Here is a 21,298-nt window from a genome sequence, read left to right as displayed (position 1 = left end):
CCAGCACCATTTATTTAACAGAGAGTCCTTTCCCCATTGCTTATTTTTGTTGACTGTGTCGAAGATCAGCTGGCTATAGGTGTGCAGCTTTATTTCTGGGTTCTCTATTCCATTGGCCTATATGTCTTTTTATACCAGTACCAGTCTGTTTTGGTTACTGTAGCCTTGTAGTATACTTTGAAGTCCAGTAATACGATACCTCTGGCTTTGTTCTTTTTGCCTAGAAATGCTTTGACTATTCAGCCTCTTTTTTGGCTCCATATGAATTTCAGAATATATACACCTATATTTTAATCCTCATAACAGCTTTACATGATAGTTGTCAATCTGGTTTTACAGATAAGAAAACTAAGGCTCTGTAAGGGCAAAAGACCTACAGCACTGTGATCTTAACCCAAAGGCATCTATGTGTGACTCCATGGCCTACACCATGAAGCCTCTCAATTTCTCCTGTGGATTTAAGTGTCATTTCACATCACTTCAGCTGTACTTTCCCTTCCTGTTTTAGTGCCCCCAAATAAGTATACTAAAATGAAATGTAATTTAACCAAATGGTAGAGGAGGATGAGGCTGGCTTGGAACAGATGAGCAATTATTATATAAAAGATAATGCACAAAAGGAAAATTCATGTTATAATGCTTCCCAAAGTGACAGGCTCTTGCTCTGAAGAGTTAATTTGTTACCCTGTGGTGCACATTTGTTACTCCAGAGGCTGATTCCTGATGATGTTGGTTGCAGAGTCCTTCCAAGTGATGCTTTCTTGGCCAACTTCCCTAGTAGTGCCGCTACTGAGAGCATTGAAGAGGTAGCTCATCGTGTTAGTCCCAATATTATAAGGCCCTTTGACTGAGCATGAGGGATTTTGGAAAATCTTTTTCAAAGAAGCAATTTTTTTTTTTAAGAAACAATCATGGTAAACTAATAAAAAGCTTACCCAGCAAATTGTTAAAATATGACAAATGTTAAAATGCCCATTTCAAATCCCTCTGATACAAATGGTACAGTTAAAGCAGCACCATATTGGGAGGCAAACTCTCTGGAGCAAACCTCCCCCTTCGGCTTCCTAAGCGTGCTGTGACTGCAGTGATGTAACCTGTCTGTGGGCCTCAGTTGCTTCCTTTGCAAAATGATAACATGTCTACCTGAGGCAAGGTGCTAAGGAAGGGATCCCTTGAGGACTCTCCTTCCATCTTAGTTCCAGCATTTTCAACAAGTTTATTTAACCCTTTGGCATTGACGGATTATAGGTATCATTTTTAATGCTCCATTTTAAGTGCAATTTCTGTAGGTTCCAGCAAGTTCGACATTTGCTTCCCCTGGAGAACACGGTGCCCTGATCTGGCCAACAGTGTTGTGTTGGGGTGTCTGCCAGGGGAGCAATACCAGCTCCCTTTCCTTTCCTGCTGGGATGAGGCCAGCATCACTGTAGGGATTGCGAGTGGACTAGGAGAGTCTTAGAGATGGAATCTAGAATTTGGAAGGGAGTCAATGGCCAAAAGCATGCTTCCAGAACCAGCAAGGGATGGTTCCCTGCTTCTCTTCCTGTGAAGATTAGGTTAGGACATCATAAGGGGTTGAGGGACTCCAATTCTAAAACTGAGGTGATTTCTGGGGGAACCACCTTGAGTCACCTTGGTCTGTGTTCCTACCCGAGGCCCCCAAGTCACAGGACCAGATTCAGATTTTTGTTTCCACCTCTGTGTGCCTCCAAAAGAAACACACAAGATTAAATGAGGAGAAATTTGAGGGACTAACAAATGTATAGCACCTTACCACGTTGTGACTAAAACTCCTGGCTGCATCTTTATCTTGTAATTTCTCTTCTAAGCAATAACAACAAGCAGAAATTAGGCAAGGTACATTAGCAACGTGCAAAACAGTTTCAAATTCAAAAAGAGAGATCTGGGCTTTAATTTTAGCTACAGTTCTCTAATTTCTTTTACTCCAGTGCTTTCTCTAAAGAAACTGGAATATTAAGGTATAATAGCAGATGTTGAATGAAAGTAAATGAGATAAAATCTCCCAGGAAAGCCATAATGTTGTTGTTATTGTCTATTATTGTTTTAAGAAAATGGAAAGAAAAACCTCAGTCTTATCAGGATTTAACCTATACAAATTACAAATATTCTAGCCAAGAATTTCAGACGAAACAGTTTTAAAGGATAAAAGATTCATGGCAATAGAATATGAATAGCTCTTCAGATTTTTAAAGTAGTCTCTCTAGAGCATACAGGATATTAAGCTTGCTGCAGAATCTTATTACTTTTTCCTCCAAGGAAGCAGTCATGTTTTTTAAAGTTGTGTCTTGTAACTTTTTAAAATAATTGGCTAAATGATCATCTCCATTGATCAGCCTAGGTCAGTGATTCTCAACTGAGAGCAATTTTGTTTCCCAGGAACATTTGGCAATGCCTGGGGACAAGGGTATGCTACTGGCATCCAGTGGGCGGAGACCAGAGATGCTCTAAACATCCTGACACGCACAGGACAGTCCCAACAACAAAGAATTTTCCAGCCTAAGACATCAATGCTGGCGTTGGGGAATCTGGATCCAGCTTATGGCTTATACAATGATAAATGTCTAGTTAAGAACTAAAATACCTTATTATTATCACATTTCCACAATTTCAAAATGTTCATTTTATCTAGAGAAAAACATTTGGGTATTTGACTGCAGTGTTGGTTTCTTAAGACAATGCAAATAACCACTTTAAATATGCAACTTAGAATTTGTGTACCTCAGCACTCAACACAAATGCCTAATGTTGGCAAAGTAATTTAGAATTACTCAGGTGCAAACTGTTTCTTTTAAATAAAACAAACTAGGTTGTGCAAAAATATCATTCTCTTTCGTTCTTTTTCAGATCGAGAAGATAGAGTGGGACACATGGACCTGTGTCCTGGGGCCCACCTGTGAGGGAATCTGGCCAGCACATAGCGATATAACTGACGTAAATGCTGCCAGTCTTACCAAAGACTGTTCCCTTTTAGCCACTGGAGATGATTTTGGTTTCGTTAAGCTTTTTTCATATCCTGTCAAGGTAATATTGCATGTTTATTATCTTTACTTGCTCAGTCTCCTTAATAACCTTAAATATTGTATCTAAGTGCATTTTTTAAAATTTGAAGTCATAAGCAATTCACATTATCGGAGTATTATTTATGCTGTATAAAAACCTCCCTGACATTGTGTTTGAGTGACTAATTTCAGTGCAATTCTCATGGCATAGAATTCTACCTTGAAAGGCCTTCAGTGGTCACCAAATCCAACATCTCACAAACTGCAAAGTAAGTGTTACCTTTACAACCTCACAGACCAGTGCCTTTCTAACTTTCATTAGGATACTTCCACAGATGAGGAACTTAATACCACACAGCACCCCAACTGATTTTCAAATACCTCCAATTGTTAAAACGTTTTTCTCTATCTTGAGCTGAATTCTTTTCTTTCCTTTTTTTTTTTTTTTTTTTTTTTTTTGAGACGGAGTTTCACTCTGTTGCCCAGGCTGGAGTGCAGTGGCGCCATCTCGGCTGATTGCAACTTCTGCCTCCCAGGTTCAGGCAATTCCCTGCCTCAGCCTCCCGAGTAGCTGGATTACAGACACCTGCCACCACGCCAGACTAATTTTTGTATTTTTAGTAGAGAGAGGGTTTCACCATCTTGACCAGGCTGGTCTTGAACTCCTGACTTTGTGATCCACCTGCGTTGGCCTCCCAAAGTGCTGGGATTATGGGCGTGAGCCACTGCACCTGGCCTCTTTTCTTTTTAAATAAAGTTCTACCTTCTGAACCATCATTAAACAATTCCATTCCTCTAACAGCCGTCATCTGTAGTAAGATCACATTTGACTCCCCGAAGTCTCATTTTTTTTTCCAGCCTAACCTTTCTAGTTCCTTCAGCCATTTCCCATATTCGATGGCTTACAGCTGTCCACTCCCTTTAAGCACAGTCCAGTTTATCAATTCTTCCTTCAACTGTCTAGTCTAGAACTGTATTCAGTGTTCCAGTTGTAATCTGATCAGGTCAGAGCACAGTGGGACTGCTACCTTCTTGGTTTTGAGTTTTACACTTGTGTTAAATCAAACTAAAATGGCATTGGCCCTTTTGGCTGCCACACTACAAAACTGAATAATAGACGTCAGTCTCAAAAATGTTCAGATTATCCCCAAGCCTGTACTTACACATTTGATTTTCTAAGATCTGAGTACAGAACTTTACATTTGTACCCAAAGAGTTTTATTTATTTCTTCTCAGTGTTCCATCCTATCTCTATCTTTGAATACCTTGTCAGAGCATTTTCTCTCCCTTGCAGCATCATGTCATCCTCTGCTTTCACAATCCCGAGTTCTAAATCATAGAAAAAAAGACAGACTGGAACAATCACACGTCAACTCCAGGAACCTCCCCCTCAATTCAGTTTTACATTCCATTTATTTATTTATTTTAACTAATGAATGAATGAATGACAGGGTTTTGCTGTGTTTCCCAGGCTGGAGTGCAGTGGCACGATCACCGCTCACTGCAGCCTCTACCTTCTAGACTCAAGCAATCAATCCACCTCAGCCTCCCCAGTAGCTGGGATTATGTGCATACCACCATGCCCAGCTAATTTTTTTACTTTTTGTAGAGATGGGGTCTCACTATATTACCCAGGCTGGTCCCAAACTCCTGGACTCAAACAATCCTCCCACCTGGGCCTCCCAAAGTATTGGAATTATAATCATGAGCCACCATACCCAGCTGACATTCTGTTTATTAATCTACACGTTGTAACAATTCTTTAATCAGTAACAGACATTTAAATTTACCCCCCTGTACAGTCATTTATCCTGGTCCAAGAAGACATCATTAAATTCTTGGCAAATGTCTTGCCTAAAGACAAGTGGATAATGGTCTCTGTCATCCTTAATCTCTCCTTCTAATAAACCAACCAATAAAATATGTGAGGTTAGTTCACAGTGTACCCATTACTGTCTGGTTATCACTACTTCTTTTTCCAAATGCTTATTGAACTCCTGTGTAATATTTCATCCTAGAATTTTCCAGGGATTACATTACCTCATGAATCAATATTTTCCGGAGCCTATTTGTTTTCCCACTGGGATACAAGAACCACTTTGTGTTTGATGCCACCTCTCCTGATTCCTAAACTTTTCAGCTATTACTGTATTATTTCTGTGGTCACGTTTGAAGGCACCTATACTCACGTAAATGAGTTCTGTTTTCTCCTTTGCGGTTTGAAGAACATTCTCTTTGACAGAGGAAATGAGAAATTGACTTTCAGTTCATGTGAAGCCACCTGATTGACAAGTGTTCCTAACTTTCCTCTATTTTGCTTCTATCCCTAAATATATCTTTCCAATCCTTTTCAAAAGTCTTATTTTTTGTCTTTAGCATTCCATAAACTACACTTAAAAGTCGGTGCAAGGCTTTTGTATTCATCCTCAATTATTTGCTACTCCTGTCATTTGTACATTTTAACCTGAACATACCAGTTACCTCTATGGCCACTTTGGTTACTTTGGACGCTTTTCCTTTCTTCTCCTTCCTTTGTTAATAACTGATTAGGTTATCATGGTGAGTAGCCCTGAGATACACATCTGATTCTGTCCAGTGTTACCTTCATTGCCCATCCCAAAGCCACCTGGCAACCTTCTGCCAATGATCTGTCACTTACCAGCCCTTCCTATTTGATCAGAATTTAGTTCTAAGTAGCCATTTTCCTTGCTATTTCTATGTGTAAATGAAATTGCTAGCAGTACAAGGCAAAAAGTTAGTGATACCCTGGTTTTAGTAGACCAAGGTTTTGGAGCAGCTATTTAGATAACTAAAACCCCCACAGTACTATTGCATCTTGCTAGTACTTCCCCTACCTGACAAGGTGGCTTATCTATATATTACAGTCATTTCAAGTTGTGTTCCTCAGACCAGAGTTCCAGGGAGGTATATCTCAGGTGGGAAGGAAGGAACCAGTGCAAAAGCTCTGGAATCCCATTCCTGTTTCAACAAAGTTACACTATGTTTTGCATTTTGCACATTCATCTTCTGTGTACGCTTTTTTTCTAAGATTTTATTGTGAAGATTTTGAAGCATACACATAAGACGAGAGAATAATATAGTGAACTAATAGAAACCCACAACCTAAATTCTGTAATTTAAAGTAAACTGTAGAATTAAGAAAGAAAAATAAAGATCTCAAATAACCTAACTTTACACTTCAGAAAACTAGGAAAAGAAGACCAAACTAAGCTTCCTGTTAGCAGAAGGAAGGAAATAATAAAGATTAGAACAGAAATAAATAAAATAGAGACTATAAAGAGAAAAGACCAATGAAACTAAGAGTTGGTGTTTTTGAAAAGGTAAAATTGACCAACCTTTAGCTAGACTAGCCAAAAAAGGACTCAAATAAAATTATAAATGAAAGATGAGACATTATAACTGATACTATAGAAATACAAAGGATCATAAGAGACTACTTTGAGCAATTACATGCCAACAAATTGGATAACCTGGAAGAAATGAAACATATCTGGAAATATACAGCCTACCAAAACTGAATTGCAAAGAAATAGAAAATCTGAACAGATCAATAATGCACAAGAGATTGAATCTGTAATCAAGAACCTCCCAGAAAAGCCCAAGACCATGTGGCTTCATGTGTGATTTCTCCCAAGTATTTAAAGAAAAAAATATTGCCAATCCTTTTTAAACTCTTTCAAAAAAAAAAAAAAACAAAAAAAACTGAAGGGGAGGGAACACTTCTAAACTCATCTTAGAAAGCCAGCAGAACCTTGATACCAAAACCAGATAAGGACACTACAAGAAAACTACAGGCCAATATGCCTGATGAATATAGGTGCAAAAATCTGAAACAAAATACTACAAACCAAATTCAACAGCACATTAAAAAGATCATACACCATGATCAAGTGGAATGTGTTCCTGGGATGCAAGGATGGTTCAACATATGCAAGTCAGTAAATGTGATGTACCACATAAACAGAATAAAGGATAAAAATCATTTGATTATCTCAGTGGATGTGAGAAAAGGATGGACAAAATTCAACATCCTCTCATGATTAAAAACACTTCAATTAGATATAGAAGGAAGGAACTTCAATAAAGGCCATAAATGAAAAACCCACAGCTAACATACTCAATGATGAAAAGCCGAAAGCTTTTCCTTTAAGATAAGGAACAAGACAAGGAAGTGCTAGCCAGAGCAATTAAGCAAGCAAAAGAGAGAAAAGGCATCCAGATCAGAAAGAAAGACGTAAAATTATCTCTATTTATGTACAACATGATCTTATATATAGAAAACCCTAAAGACCCCCCCAAAAGCTATTAGAATTAATAAAGTCCGTAAAGTTGTAGGATACAAAGCTAACATATACAATTCAATTACTTTTTTATATACTTAGACTATCTACAAAAACTGTATCATCAAGACAAATAAAATGTTTAGGAATAAGTTTAGCCAAGGAGGCGAAAGAACTGTATACTGAAATCTGTAAGACACTCATGAAATAAATCGAAGAAGACACAAATAAATGGAAAGAGATCCTGTGTTCATGGAGTGGAAGAACTAATATTGTTAAAATGTTCACACTACCCAAAAAATAATCTACAGATTCAATGTAATCCTTATCAAAATTCCAAAGGCATTTTTTTCACAAAAATTGGAAAAACAACCTTAAAATTTGTATGTAACCACAAAAAACCTGAATAGCCAAAGCAATCCCAAGAAAGAATAAAACTGGAAGTGTCACCCTTTGAAATATACATTTCAAACTATATTACAAAGCTATAGTAATCAAAACGTATGGTAATGACATAAAAACAGACACATAGACCAATGAAACAGAATAAAGATGCCAGAAATATATCCATATATATTATATAGTCAATCTTTGACGAGGGTACCAAAAATATACGGTAAGGAGAAGACAGTCTCTTCAATGAGTGGTGTCAGGGAAACTGGATATCTACATTCAAAAGAATGAAATTGGACTTTATCTCACACCATTAAAAAAAATTAACTCAAAATGGATTAAAGATTTAAATGTAAGACCTGAAATCATACAACTCCTAGAAGAAAATATAAAGAGCTCCTTGACATTGGTCTTGGCAGTGATTTCTTGGATGTAATAGCCAAAGCACAAGCAAAAACAAAAGCAAGTGAGACAACATCAAACTAAAAAGCTTTGCACGGCAAATGAAACAATCAACAAAATGAAAAGGCGGCCTATCAAATGGGAAAAATAATTGCAAACCATGTTTCTGATAAAGGGTTAATATACAAAATATATAATGAATTTTACAACTCAATAGCAATAACTATGATTTTAAAACAGGCAAATGACTTGAATAGACATTTCTCCAAAGAAGACGTAGAAATGGCCAACAGGTATGTGAAAAGATGTTCAACATCACTTTTTAGGGAAATGTAAATCAAAATCACAGATATCACCTCACACCTGTTAGGATGTCTATTAAAAAAAGAACAAGTGTTGGTGAGGGTGTAAAGAAAGGGAACCCTTGTACACTGTTAGGCCCGCCAACAGTGTACAAATTGGTGCAGTCATTATGGAAAACAATATGGAGGTTCCTCAAAAAATTAAAAACTAATATATGATTCAGTAATCCCACTTCTGGGTATATATCCAAAGGAAATGAAATCAGTATCTTGAAGAGATATCTACACCACCATGTTCATTACAGCATTATTTACAATAGCCAAGATATAGAAACAACTGAAGTATCTATCAACAAATGAATGGATAAGGAAATTATTGTGTATATATACATATACATGGTGGTGTATTATTCACCCATAAAAAAGAAGGAAATCCTGTCATTTGCAATAATGTGGATGAACCGGAAGGACATGGTAAGTGAGATGAGCCAGGCACAGAAAGACAAATACTTTGTGATCTCACATATACGTGGAATCTAAAAAAGTTGAACTCACAGAAGTAAAGAGTAGAAGGGTGGTGGCCAAGGACTGGAGAGTGGGTGGAAATGGGGAGATGTTGGTCAAAGGTTATAAACTTTTTTTTTTTTTTTTTTTTTTTTTTTTTTGAGAGGGAGTTTTGTTCTTGTTGCCCAGGCTGGAGTGCAGTGGCACAATCTGGGCTCACCACAACCTCTGCCTCCCGGGTTCAACCGATTTTCCTGCCTCAGCCCCCTGAGTAGCTGAGATTACAGGCATGTGGCACTATGCCTGGCTAATTTTGTAATTTTGGTAGAGATGGGGTTTCTCCATGTTGATCAGGCTGGTCTCGAACTCCCAACCTCAGGTGATCCATCCACCTCAGCCTCCCAAAGTGCTGGGATTACAGGTGTGAGCCACCACGCCTGGCCAAAGAGTATAAACTTTTAAGATAAATAAGTTCTGGGGATCTGATGTAGAGCATGGTGACTGTATTTAATTATACTGTATTACTTTAAATTTGCTAACAGAGTAGATACTAAGTGTCCTCACCAAACACACACACACACACACACACACACACACACACACACAATGGTAACTATGTCATGATTAATGCATTAATTACCTTGATTGTAGTAATTATTTCACAATGTATGCATATATCAGATTCTGTTGTACACCTTGAATATATAAAATTTTTGTTAATTATACCTTAGTAAAGCTGGAAGGAAAAAGTAAATTTTAGACATCAAGATACTTACCCCTAAATGTTTCATCATGCATATTACTATCTAGAGTTCAAGATTTGCTTATGGTATTTTTTAAGTAAAATTTATATACAGTTGAAATACATAAATGTTCAGTGTTCCATTTGATAAGCTTTGACAAAAAGCTCATATACCTATATAAACAGCTCTTATGAAGATACATACGCCATTGCCACCCCAGGCTGCTTCCTCATACTCCTTCTGGGCCAGTCCCCATGCCCCCTCCCTCCCTCAGCTGAACCAACTGTTCCAATGTTTTTCACCATAAATTTTACCTGTTTAAGAATTTCATATAAATGAAATAGGTACTGCTTTTTATCCAGCTTCTTTCACTCAGAGATGTTTCTGAGATTTATCCATGTTGTTGCATAATAATAGTTCATTCATTTTCATAGCTGAGTAGAATTCCATTGTGTGGATATAACAGTTTGTTCATCCATATTCCTATGATGAACATATTTTTCCAGTTTTTGGTTATAGTAAAGCTGCTATGAACATTTTTAGACAAGTCTTTGGAGACATATGCTTTCTTTCTCTTAGGTAAATATATAGGAGTGGAATTTCTGAATCATGGGGAAAAATATATATAACATTTTAAGAAACTGCCAGACCTTTTTCCAAAGTTGTATCATTTTATATTCCCACCAAAAATGTAAGAGTTCCAGTTGCTGATATTCGGTCTTGTCAGATGCATAAAATTCAGCTGTCCAGGGGAGTAGATAGTGCCATCCAGTTGTGTTTTCAGTTTACATTTCTCTGATGACTAAGGATGCTGAGCACTTTGTCATCTATTTACTATTTGGGAAGTATCTGTACAAATCTTTTGTCCATTGTTTTAAATTATCTTTTCATTCTTGAGTTCTGTGTATTTCTTGAGTTCTCTATTTCTTCAATCAGATTGAAGAAATAGGTTCATAGCTTAAACTACTAGCCAAATATGAATTATTTTGATAAAATCACTTCTTTTTTAAAAAAAATTATTTATTATTTTTCAAGATGGAGTTTTTGCTCTTGTTGCCCAGGCTGCAGTGCAATGGCGTGATCTCGGCTCACTGCAACCTCCGCCTCCTGGGTTCAAGTGATTCTCCTGCTTCAGCCTCCTGAATAGCTGGGATCACAGGTGCCTGCCACCATACCTGGCTAATTTTTTGTATTTTTAGTAGAGATGGGGTTTCGCCATGTTGGCCAGACTGGTCTGGAACTCCTGACCTCAGGTGATCCACCTGCCTTGGCCTCCCAAAGTGCTGGGATTACAGGCGTGAGCCACTGCACCCAGCCTCTTCTTTTTTTTTTCAACCTGATTTTTCTGGCACACTTTCCTTCCCAAATACATGAATCTCTTGCCAATGAATATTTCCAGCTGTATAGTCACACTTGTCCAACTGCTATCACTCTGTTGAACAAAGTTCATTATCTGTTATGAACTTGAATGGTTGTGTCTTCCCAAATCTGTGTTAAAGCCCTAACTCCCAATGGGACTGTATTTGGAGATAGGTCATTTAGGGAAGTAACTAAGATTAAATGAGTTTATAAGGGAGGGGCCCTAATCTGATAGAATCAGTGTCCTTATAGAAGAGATGCCAGAGAGCTAGCTTTCACTCTCCACACACACACCGCCCGCTCTTCCTGTGAGCACACAGTGAGAAGGCAGCTATCTACAAGCCAGAAAGAGAGCCCGCACCAGGAACCAAATTGGCCAGCACCTTCATCTTGCCCAGCCTCAAACTGTGAGAAATAAATTTCTGCTGTTTAGCTACCCGGCCTAGGGCATTTTGTTATGGCAACCCAAGCAGACTAATGTCCCATGCCATTGCTATATTCTCGCATTGAGTTCTATGTCATCAGTCTTGGTGATACCTGTGAGATCTTATTACCACCACAGAGCTCTGTGTCCAAAATTCAAGTTCCATTTGTTGGCTGCTAAAATCACGTCACTATCTTGGCTCTTTTTCTCATTCTACTTTCCCATGAGTGGGCATCTCTTCCAGGCATTTTTCTTTCCATGCCAGACAAGTATCTTTATTAATATTCAGTTTTATAGGTTAAAGCCTTCCCGATTAGATCATTAGTGCCCTGACAGCCACCTTGTCCCAACCTCCATGAGACAGACCCTATCCTTTATCAGAGACTTAACAGGAGCACAACCCATTTTTGTAGTACCTTAAACCATGGACCAGAAAACCAAATTGTTTTTTGACACTGTCTGTATGGCCTGCTGATTGCTTCCCGTAGCCTCCCTTCCCTTCCGAACCTAGACCCTTTTGCTAGATGGAGAGGCTAAAATACCACTGTGTCATTTGCATTTTTAAAACCCTCCATGCCCTCAAGTCCTTAAGTTTCCTCCTCAGAATGTGAAAAGCTCTGGAGGATGATTCTTCAGAGAGAAACTTTGCATGGAAAATTTTATAGACAGGGAAACTGAAATGTGAATGTAGGGGAGAGTGCACAGCTTTCACGAGATTCTCAGGAATTTCTTCCCTATCAGGGATTGACAACCACTACTCTGGAGACATATTCCAGATTTTTTTTGTTTTAAGATGGAGTCTCACTGTTGCCCAGGCTGTAGTGCAGTGGTGTGATCTTGGCTGACAGCAACCTCTGCCTCCCAGGTTCAAGCAATTCTCCTGCCTCAGCCTCCCAAGTAGCTTGGATTACAGGCATCCACCACCATGCCCAGCTAATTTTTGTATTTTTAGTAGAGTCGGGGTTTCACCATGTTGGCCAGGCTGGTCTTGTACTCCTGACCTCAAGTGATCTGCCCGCCTTGGCCTCCCAAAGTGCTGGGATTACAGGCATGAACCACTGCACCTGGCCATATTCCAGGTTTTTCTGGTGCTATCATCCATTATTTCATCACTTGATGGATAGAGTTGTGGTGAAGCAGCAAGTTCTGATGGGTGTAACAAGTGCAGTTTGGCTTGAAGACCCAGAAAGGTCATTCATCCCAATGGCTGTGCCAGGTCTTGAGGACGTTTCCTCCGTAGGCCCTGCCGGGAACCACTAAACATCCCTGCCAGTGTCTTCCTCTTGAGACAGCAGCTGGTTTCGCAGAACCTTCTAGCAACTGTCAATTCCCTTTATTGTTGCATGGAGCAGTGATCTTGTTTCCTATTCTGAGAATCTTGAATCACCCACTGCTGCAGGAATCTCTGCCTTGTTAAATCTCTTCAGTGGCCCTGAATTTTTTCCTCTCTCTTTCTTCCTCTATGTCCCTTTTTTCCCCTCTGCAACCTGAATCTCATCCCTTAGAGTCTGTTTTTCCTTGAACCTTTCTTTTTGCATTTTTTCTTCCCATCTAGAAACCCTGTGTCCCTCTTATAAGTTGAGGGTGTAGAGAGGCATTTCTCATGCTCTTTTACTTCTGTAAAGAAACAGCTTGCATTTGTAGTATATAAACTGGATGTGCTCCTGCTTCCAGCTAGAAGACCAGCAGGGCACATGGCTGCAGCTGCTGTGACTCTCCTCTGTTTCCATGCCTTCTGGATCTCACATGTCTAAATGGGTTTTTCTTGGAAATTCTTTTGTTCTGCCTATTTGCTAGCAAACTAATGACTCTGGAGGGCCTCCTGGAAATCCTACCTGCCTGTTTGCTTCAGGAATCTTTCTAGGCTCAGTACTCTGCTGAGGAGTGGGCAGTTCCGCTCTGCCATCAGCTAGTAGTTGGCCAAATACAGGGCGATCTTGACTAGGAGTATTACAAAGTCACAAACGCTCCTGCACCTGTTTCCTGCTGTATGTCTGTGCTGTTTTCAGATTCTGTAGCATGCCAGTCCAAAACCCTCTGGGAGCCACTTGTAAATTACTTAATAAAATTTTCATCTAGGATACTGGTGACTCTCTTACAACCTCAGACAGTGCATGTGGCCTTCCATATTCTGTAAGGTATTCCCTCGGAGTCGCTGAGAGGATGGAAAAACTCCATGTCTTTAAACGGCTCCCGCTGCAGCTGTTTTTGCCAGGCTGTGGCTCATGAGCTGAATATGGAAGCTCTTTCTGGTGCCAGCTTTGATTTTGCACCACTTGTCAGGACTGCCCTGGCATGAGCAGCTGACTCACATTCCACCCTCCACCCTCTGCCCTCCACCCGGGGATAAAGGTGGGGTGGCCTGGGCACACCACTCCAAAAAGCTTTTAGTCGTTACTGATAAATTGGGTTGTATGTATTTGGCTATGTTTGTTGAAAAGGAGCTTTGCTTTAAATCAATGTTTGCGTGTTTGTATTAAAAATTCTTTCTAGCGTCTGTGGCAGAAACTGTTGTGTTCATTTTACATCTTACTTGAGGTCCCAGGTTTATAAGATATCCTTTGCTCTTCTGCCACTGCCTGGACTATGGTACAGAAGTCACTGTAGGAGATGGCTGTGAAGACACTTTTGATCTCAGATGTCAGCCAGACTCACAGTCAGGAGTTTACACTAGAGACCTGTGGAGGCAGCACATTTGACATTTGTGAGAACCAGAACAAGCTTTTTATATGTCCATAGATTCCCAGAAAATAGGTTCTGTAGTCTAACATTTCATTCATTCCCTCAAAAATGTATTGAGGACCTATTGTGAACTGGGTACTGTTTGAAGAAAAAAGAGACGTAGTGCCTGCCCACATGGAGCTTACATTCTAGTTGAAATGTAGGAAATTGCTGTTGAACTGTTTCCTTTGTATCCAGTAGAAACCAGTAGAAACTAATATGGATAAACGAGCCCAGAGAAAGGAATAACAGTGGCTGGGGTAATAACCAATTTCGGGCTTTACAGGGACAGCATGCAAGATTCAAGAAGTACGTGGGGCACAGTGCACATGTCACTAACGTGAGGTGGCTGCACAATGACTCTGTGCTGCTCACGGTGGGCGGCGCCGACACAGCCCTGATGATCTGGACCAGGGAGTTTGTGGGGACCCAGGAGAGCAAGCTGGTGGACAGCGAGGAGTCGGACACCGACGTGGAAGAGGATGGAGGTGAGCCCCCCACCTGCCACGTGCCTCCTGCGCCGAATGCACCTCCCAACACCTCCCTTCCTGGGCCACTGCAAACCAACTGGCTCCCCAATCTCTTTCTGTTGTTTGAGGCTATGACAGCGATGTTGCTAGAGAAAAGGCCATTGACTACACCACCAAGATTTATGCTGTGAGCATCAGGGAAATGGAAGGCACCAAGCCACACCAGCAGCTGAAGGAAGTTTCCGTGGAAGAAAGGTATGGTGTTGCCAGGTTTGCTTGCTTTTATTATACCTGATGACAAGAAACTTGTTTAAGCCAGAGTGCATTTTCTTTGCCGTCAAAGTTGCTGTTTAAGTCAGTCTTTTATAAATCTGCACAGAGTCTTCACCTGTACACAGGCTTAAGCTGAGAAAAAATTGCACAACATCCCAGTACGTGGCAAAGGGCGGTTTATACTTTGTGGAAGTTGGTTATGGAATGTGACTTGAATAGACATGAAATTTAGTTGGACTACGCTTCTCCATGCACAGAAAAAATGCTAGGGCAGCCCCAAAGCAGTCCTGACTGTGGCGGCTGACAGGAAAGCCTGCTGACCAGCAAGGTAGGAGGGAGGACAGGCTTCTGAGGTCATGGAGGAATGGTTGCGGAGTTGTGAAAAACCGTCTTCCATTCTAACCAGAATCTGTGCCTTATACTCCATTCACTTGGTGTATCTTCTCTTACTGTGTCTTCATTTGCCCAGATAGGCAATTCCAGCCTATCCCATTTGGTTTTATTGCCTTGGATCCTCTATGTAGAATGAGTGTTTTCTAGTATTATTTTGGGGCTTTTCAATGTGCTATTTTAAGTATTGATAAGAATTGTCAAACACTTTAGCATTTCTAAAAAGAAAAGCTCAGAATTACTATATTACTTAATTTATCATATTCATGCTAATAGTGGATATTGAATAAAAACTCTTAATAACTAAAGAGAATTTCATGGATCTCAAAGATGTTTTAAGAATTCTGTTGGCTGTTCACATTGAGGTGGGCTCGATGTTGACAATACGCTGGTCCCACAATATATAATTTATGAGATTCAAGTAGTTTGCACTTAGTATGGCTTTCTGCCTAACAATAATAAGTCTGACCTATCACTTCTTACTATTATGTGGGGTTTTAGATGCAAAGAAATGTAACCTCCTCCTCCTCCTGCTTAATTCAGTGCCAGATGTTAAAATAAACTTGGTAAATGGTGGGTGTGCTACTGGCAAGAAGATTGAATCTAATGCAAAAAAGCCCTAATTTTTCCCTAGCATCTTTGTTAGATGTTACAAAGATCCAGAGCTTTCTTTTAAGAAAAACTTAGAGATTTTTCTGCAGTGGTCTTCATAGTTCATTTTGATTGCAACATGGTTTTAAAGTGGCCACAAACAGAAAATAATTTTTAAAAGTCCTAATTCTAAGAATTAAGGGGAAAAAAGAACCATATGCACAGAAGTGCATGAATAGGCCTCCCACTTAAATAATCCAATCTAAAAAAATGTTTCACCTGAAGTATACATTCCTTTGGGAAAAAAAAATTACCCAGCCTTTCTAATTTCATTTCTAGTTTCACGTACCATTATGAAATGAGTTGACATGGCCATTATCCCAAGGGTGTTTCTGGCTGATTTCTGTAACTCATTCGTACATCATGCTGAGATTCATGCTAGCCACCAAAATATAATCATTTAACCCAAGCTCCAAATTCCAAACACTACAGCTGATTTCAAACCCAAACCAAGGCTCACCTAATCCTCTTCTTGTCTCATTGCCTCTTTGGGCAAATCTATCAAAATTTCATACTGCCAAACTTAATGAAAGGTAGGAGGACTGATGATAGAGAGGACCCTAAGAGTTTTTCATTTTAAAATTCAGAATTTTCACGCTACCCCATTTTATTATCAAGCTATACCCCATCAGATAGGAAACTGTATAGTCGCATACACTGGAATGACTTTTTTTTCATCAAAAGGAAAAAGCCTTATAATATTATGAAATAGGGGTAGGCAGTTCAGTACTTCACTGGCATTTAAAAAAATTCACACCAGGATTTAGTGAAGAAAACAATTTTAAGATAAGTATAGGGTCTGGAGGAATAATCAAACCTTTTCTGTAGAGAGCACCTTCCTAGATAACTTTAAAAGCCTTGACAGCCTCAATTCCCAGAAGGAGCTGGAACTAGAGCACACACTGCCAGCTGCACAGCATGCCGGGAGTGGAGTGGGGCCCTGCCAGGTAGGGTCAGCTAGTAAAGAGCAATAAATGATGGCCAACTTAGCAGTCTCCATGGGGGCAAATCACAATCAGAACCAAGAACAAGCAGACTCCACCAGTCCTGGTCAGTAATTTTAGGGGAGACTGAACCTCAGAGATCAGACTGTGGGCATCTTCTGGACCACAAAATAGAACATTGCCAGGCAAGGCAGGGCATTTGGGGAATTTGAGAGAAAGCAGGATGAGTGATAGAATTGGGAGGGTGGCACAAGATGTTAAACAGCATATCTTAGTCCTCATCTAGGGTATAAAACAGGACCCATGGACTCTAGCATCCTGGAATGACAGAGGGGCAGAGAAGGAAAAATGCTGACATCAGGACCACATGAAGCCAGGCAGCAGTGGCCAGCTTCTCCCTGGGAATAATCAGGGCCGTTGCCCAGCAGCCCCTGATACTGTTTTCTTTGGCAACTTCAAGCTCTGCTTGAAGATTTGAGAGGCAGGGGTTTTCCTTGGTGTTCCCGTCATCGTGCCTTCTGTGTATACCTGCAGATAATTCTGTATACCTGGGTGATTTTTCTAAACACTTGGTTCAAGACATGCACCAATGAGACTAATGGGAGACGAGTACTCGAGGACTGAAAGAGATGTGAGCTTGGGACAACCACTCCACGCAGGGTCCTTAGCACTGTTTTGTCACTTAGCAATGTTTCAGGCAGCTCTACCTCTGGTAAATCCCCTGTCACCTAAAAGCAATTAGAAACCGTGAGATGACTGTAGCACCTGTCGTACTGAGAAAAATGCCTTGAAGGCAACTGTGCTTTTTGCATCAATTACTTTTGAAGCAACTGAATTCCTAATTCCTAAATTTTAAGATATTTGTGAATTGTTTCTAATTAGACTCAGTTATTTGACTTTAAAATAGCTGTGAGATTTCAGATCCTGCTTCCTTGCACAATTGCTAATTACATTGTGAGTTCTTATTCTTCAGAAGCCATATGATCTTCAGTTCTAATCTTTCAGAAAATGAGGAAGCTGAGAAGAAATTTACAATTGGTCTCAAAAGAATCCTGGGCTACACCTACCAGATATGTAATGTCCATGAAGTGTTCAGCAGGTAGCCCAGTTACTCCAGCTTTCCTCTAGCACACTGGGATACCCTGCCTCCATGACCCAGACTCATCTGGCTGGTCCCCAGCCTTGGGTGAACCCTTGGGTGATCTTGCTGCTCAGCTGCCACGTGTGGTGTGTGGCTGAGGAAAGTCATGAAGTCTTTTTTACTTTTGGGAATCCATGCTTTCACTCCTTATCTGGGCACTCAGGGCTACCCCACGCTGCCCTCCTTCATCCCCAGCCGACTGGACGCTAATTCTGGTCTAGAGGAACCCTTCCAAACCTTCCCACCTCTCAAGTGCCACGCCCCAACCTGGCACACCTCTTACTCTCAACTTTTCACCTCATCTCCTTTGCCAGGTTTTCTTATACTGTACTCTTTTGTCCATCTACAAACTTAAGATATTTAATTGATACTTAAAATATCAGAAAAGTTCCTTTTGGGAGAAAAAATGAAGGAGGAAAGCATAGTTTTTCAGAGCAATTTAAGATACAAAATGCTTATATCATCTCAACATGAGGTATGGTGCCCAAATCCTGTATTCAGACTTCGGTAAAAACAGTTTTCCCCAATTCATCAAGTGATGAAATCCCTAAGGTTTGCTTGGTACCAAATTACTAGAGTTGCCTGTTAAATTAAGAATTTTCTTTTCACATTACCAAAGTCACACCTAGCTTACATACTGTTTTTTGATTTATAACATAGGGGCTTTCAAGGGGGTCACCCAACCCGAACTGGCCTAAGCAAAGGGGAACTTACTGGTTTACACACCTAAGTATGCAGGAGTGGGGCAACTTCAGGTGGCACTTGTTAAGAGAACTCAAATCTTGCTGCCAGGATTCTGGTTTTTTCCTTCATGTCTCAGTTCTGCTTCCTCTGGGTTATTACAGTTCTTCAGGTAGAAAAATGGCTGCAGAACTTATAGTCTCTGTGGTTCAAAATCAGTAGGAAAGAACTGCCTCTGATTCACAAGTTCCCCCTACAAATGTCTTTTGAGGTGCTATTGGCTCTGGTGGGCCCCAGGACTACCCTTGAACCAATCACTATGGGCTAGGAAGAAAAAGTCTTTGACTCTTCCCTTGGAAATAGTCACCTGCCACCATAGACTAGCAATGTAATCACTTCACCTCTCTGTAATCACTTCCCCCAGAGGTGATTTGGACAGACCCAAAATAGAAAATGTCTATTACAGTTCACCCTTTTCTTGTCATATATATTCTCTTAAAATGGCCCCATTTAAAACTATTCTATATATAGGCCAGGCACGGTGGCTTATGCCTGTAATCCGAGAATTTGGGAAGCCAAGGTGGGCAGATTACATGAGGCCAGGAATTCAAGACCAGCCTAGGAAACATGGTGAAACCCTGTCTCTCCTAAAAATACAAAAATTAGCCTGGTATGGTGGAACACACCTGTAATCTCAGCTTCTCGGGAGGCTGAGGCACAAATTGCTTGAACTCAGGGGGCAGAGGTTGCAGCGAGCCAAGATGGCACTGCTGCACTCCAGCCTGGGTGACAGAGTGAGACTCTGCCTCAAAAAGAAAGAAAAAACACCCACTAAAAACCCCCACTATCTTATATGTAATTTGAAATGCAGTTATGCCACCTTCCCAAAAAGAGGCGGCTCAAAGTCTCAGCCAGTTGCCACATCCAGGATCTGAGAGTACTGTGAAATTTTCTCATCCAGGTCCAGACAAAGCCCCTCATGGTCCTGTGGCTAATGATAATATTAACCACCCTAACTTGCCAAATAGTGGTAAAGAGAGGACAGAATGAAGATAATTTTTTTGAATCACCACTTTGAAGGAGGGAGAATGAGACAACATGCAGTGGTCACTGGTCCATACCGTATTGTCTCTGCTGGACTGAACAATCAACGATTCCTGCCCTAGCCGTGTGCGAGTATTATATGACTGGATGGTAATGTGAATGTTGGAAAATACCAGCAGTCAGGATATAAAGGTTTTGTTTGTTGTTTCAAAACATACACTTATGGAAGTGAAAAATAAAAGTAGGAAGTAACATAATACTCTTTTAAAAGTACAGCTCTCCAAGTGTCCCAGGTTCCTACTGGGATGTCAGTGATGCCCCTGTATTTTGTCATTCTCATGGGAAAATTTGTATCCTCCCGCCCTCCCATGAGCTCCTCCCTTGACGAGAGACTGGCTCAGGGCTTGGCTGCTCCACAGACATGCATAAGCTGTCACTTTGCTTGAGGGAAGGTCAATTTTAGACATCTGCCAGGAGGCCCACATTTCAGGTCAGTCTAAATTCCGTTTTTGTCATTTAGTCCTCTGGCCTAAGATTTGGAGTTATATAGTATCAACTTAGAAAATATATATATATATATATATTTATTTATTTGTTTATTTATTTATTTATATTTATATTTGAGACTGGGTCTGGCTCTGTTGCCCAGGGTGTAGTATGGTGGCGTGATCCTGGCTCACTGCAGCCTCAGCCTCCTGGGCTCAAGCAATTCTCCCACTTCAGTCCCCCAAGTACCTGGGACTAGGACTACAGGTGTGCACCACCATACCCAGCTTATCTTTATTTTAGAGATGGGGTGGTCTTACTGTGTTTCCCAGGGTGTTCTCAAACTCTTTGGCTCAAGCAGTCTTACACCTTGGCCTCCCAAGTGCTAGGATTCCAGGTGTGAGCCACCATGCCCAGCTCAAAAAATATATTTTTTTACATCTCAAACTGATACTTGAATTCTCAAGGGAAAGATATATCAATTAAACAAATTACTATTTTATTTCTTAAGTCAAATCACTTGTCACTCTGCCCTCATTTTTGGTGATAAACTGAGTATGAGTTAATTTATTATTGGTAGATATTCCTTTTTTAAAGTATAGTTTATATTATTTGTCTCTGGAAGGAATATTATAACCTTTTGTAGGCTCAACAAATTTTTGTTAATGGTTTAGTATTGGCATTGCTTCGTGTTTAGATTGTCACGTTTGGTCTTTAGCAGACACTCCTTTGGGTGGGTGTACGTGTCGTTTTTGTAGTACCACCATGTACCTTTGAAAGTGTCTGTTTTTTGCTAAGGAGTCCCATGCTTATCTTTGGTGTTCCTGTCCTGTGAATGGCGTCTGGGCTCTATGAGTACACATTAGCTGGAGATTTGGAGAACACACAAAATCTAGTTCATTCTCCTTTAATTGTTCTTTCTAATGGAAAGTGGTGATTATCACAGAAAAGAACCTTAGGGTATTTTACTGTTGAACAGTAATTACTATCATTTGTAACTACTTTTGCATATGTTTTTATTACCTAGTATTATATCTGCATAACTTTTT

The 21,298-nt window shown here is 40.2% G+C and overlaps 1 protein-coding gene across 1 annotated transcript in view; it reads left to right on the top strand.

Moving 5' to 3' along the window:
* The window catches only part of EML6 (EMAP like 6), a 262,879-nt gene that overhangs the window by 200,610 nt on the left and 40,971 nt on the right, over positions 1 to 21,298 (top strand). Inside the window, exons 26-28 of the mRNA XM_055107940.2 lie at positions 2,866 to 3,042; positions 14,456 to 14,657; positions 14,768 to 14,894. Coding sequence (XP_054963915.1) covers positions 2,866 to 3,042; positions 14,456 to 14,657; positions 14,768 to 14,894 — 506 coding nt within the window. The remainder of the gene's footprint in view (positions 1 to 2,865; positions 3,043 to 14,455; positions 14,658 to 14,767; positions 14,895 to 21,298) is intronic.

The sequence above is a fragment of the Pan paniscus genome, chromosome 12, assembly GCF_029289425.2.
Source record: "Pan paniscus chromosome 12, NHGRI_mPanPan1-v2.0_pri, whole genome shotgun sequence".
NCBI lineage: Eukaryota > Metazoa > Chordata > Mammalia > Primates > Hominidae > Pan > Pan paniscus.
The sequence above is the reverse complement of the archived record's forward strand: the minus strand, read 5'-3'. Positions and strand labels throughout refer to the sequence as shown.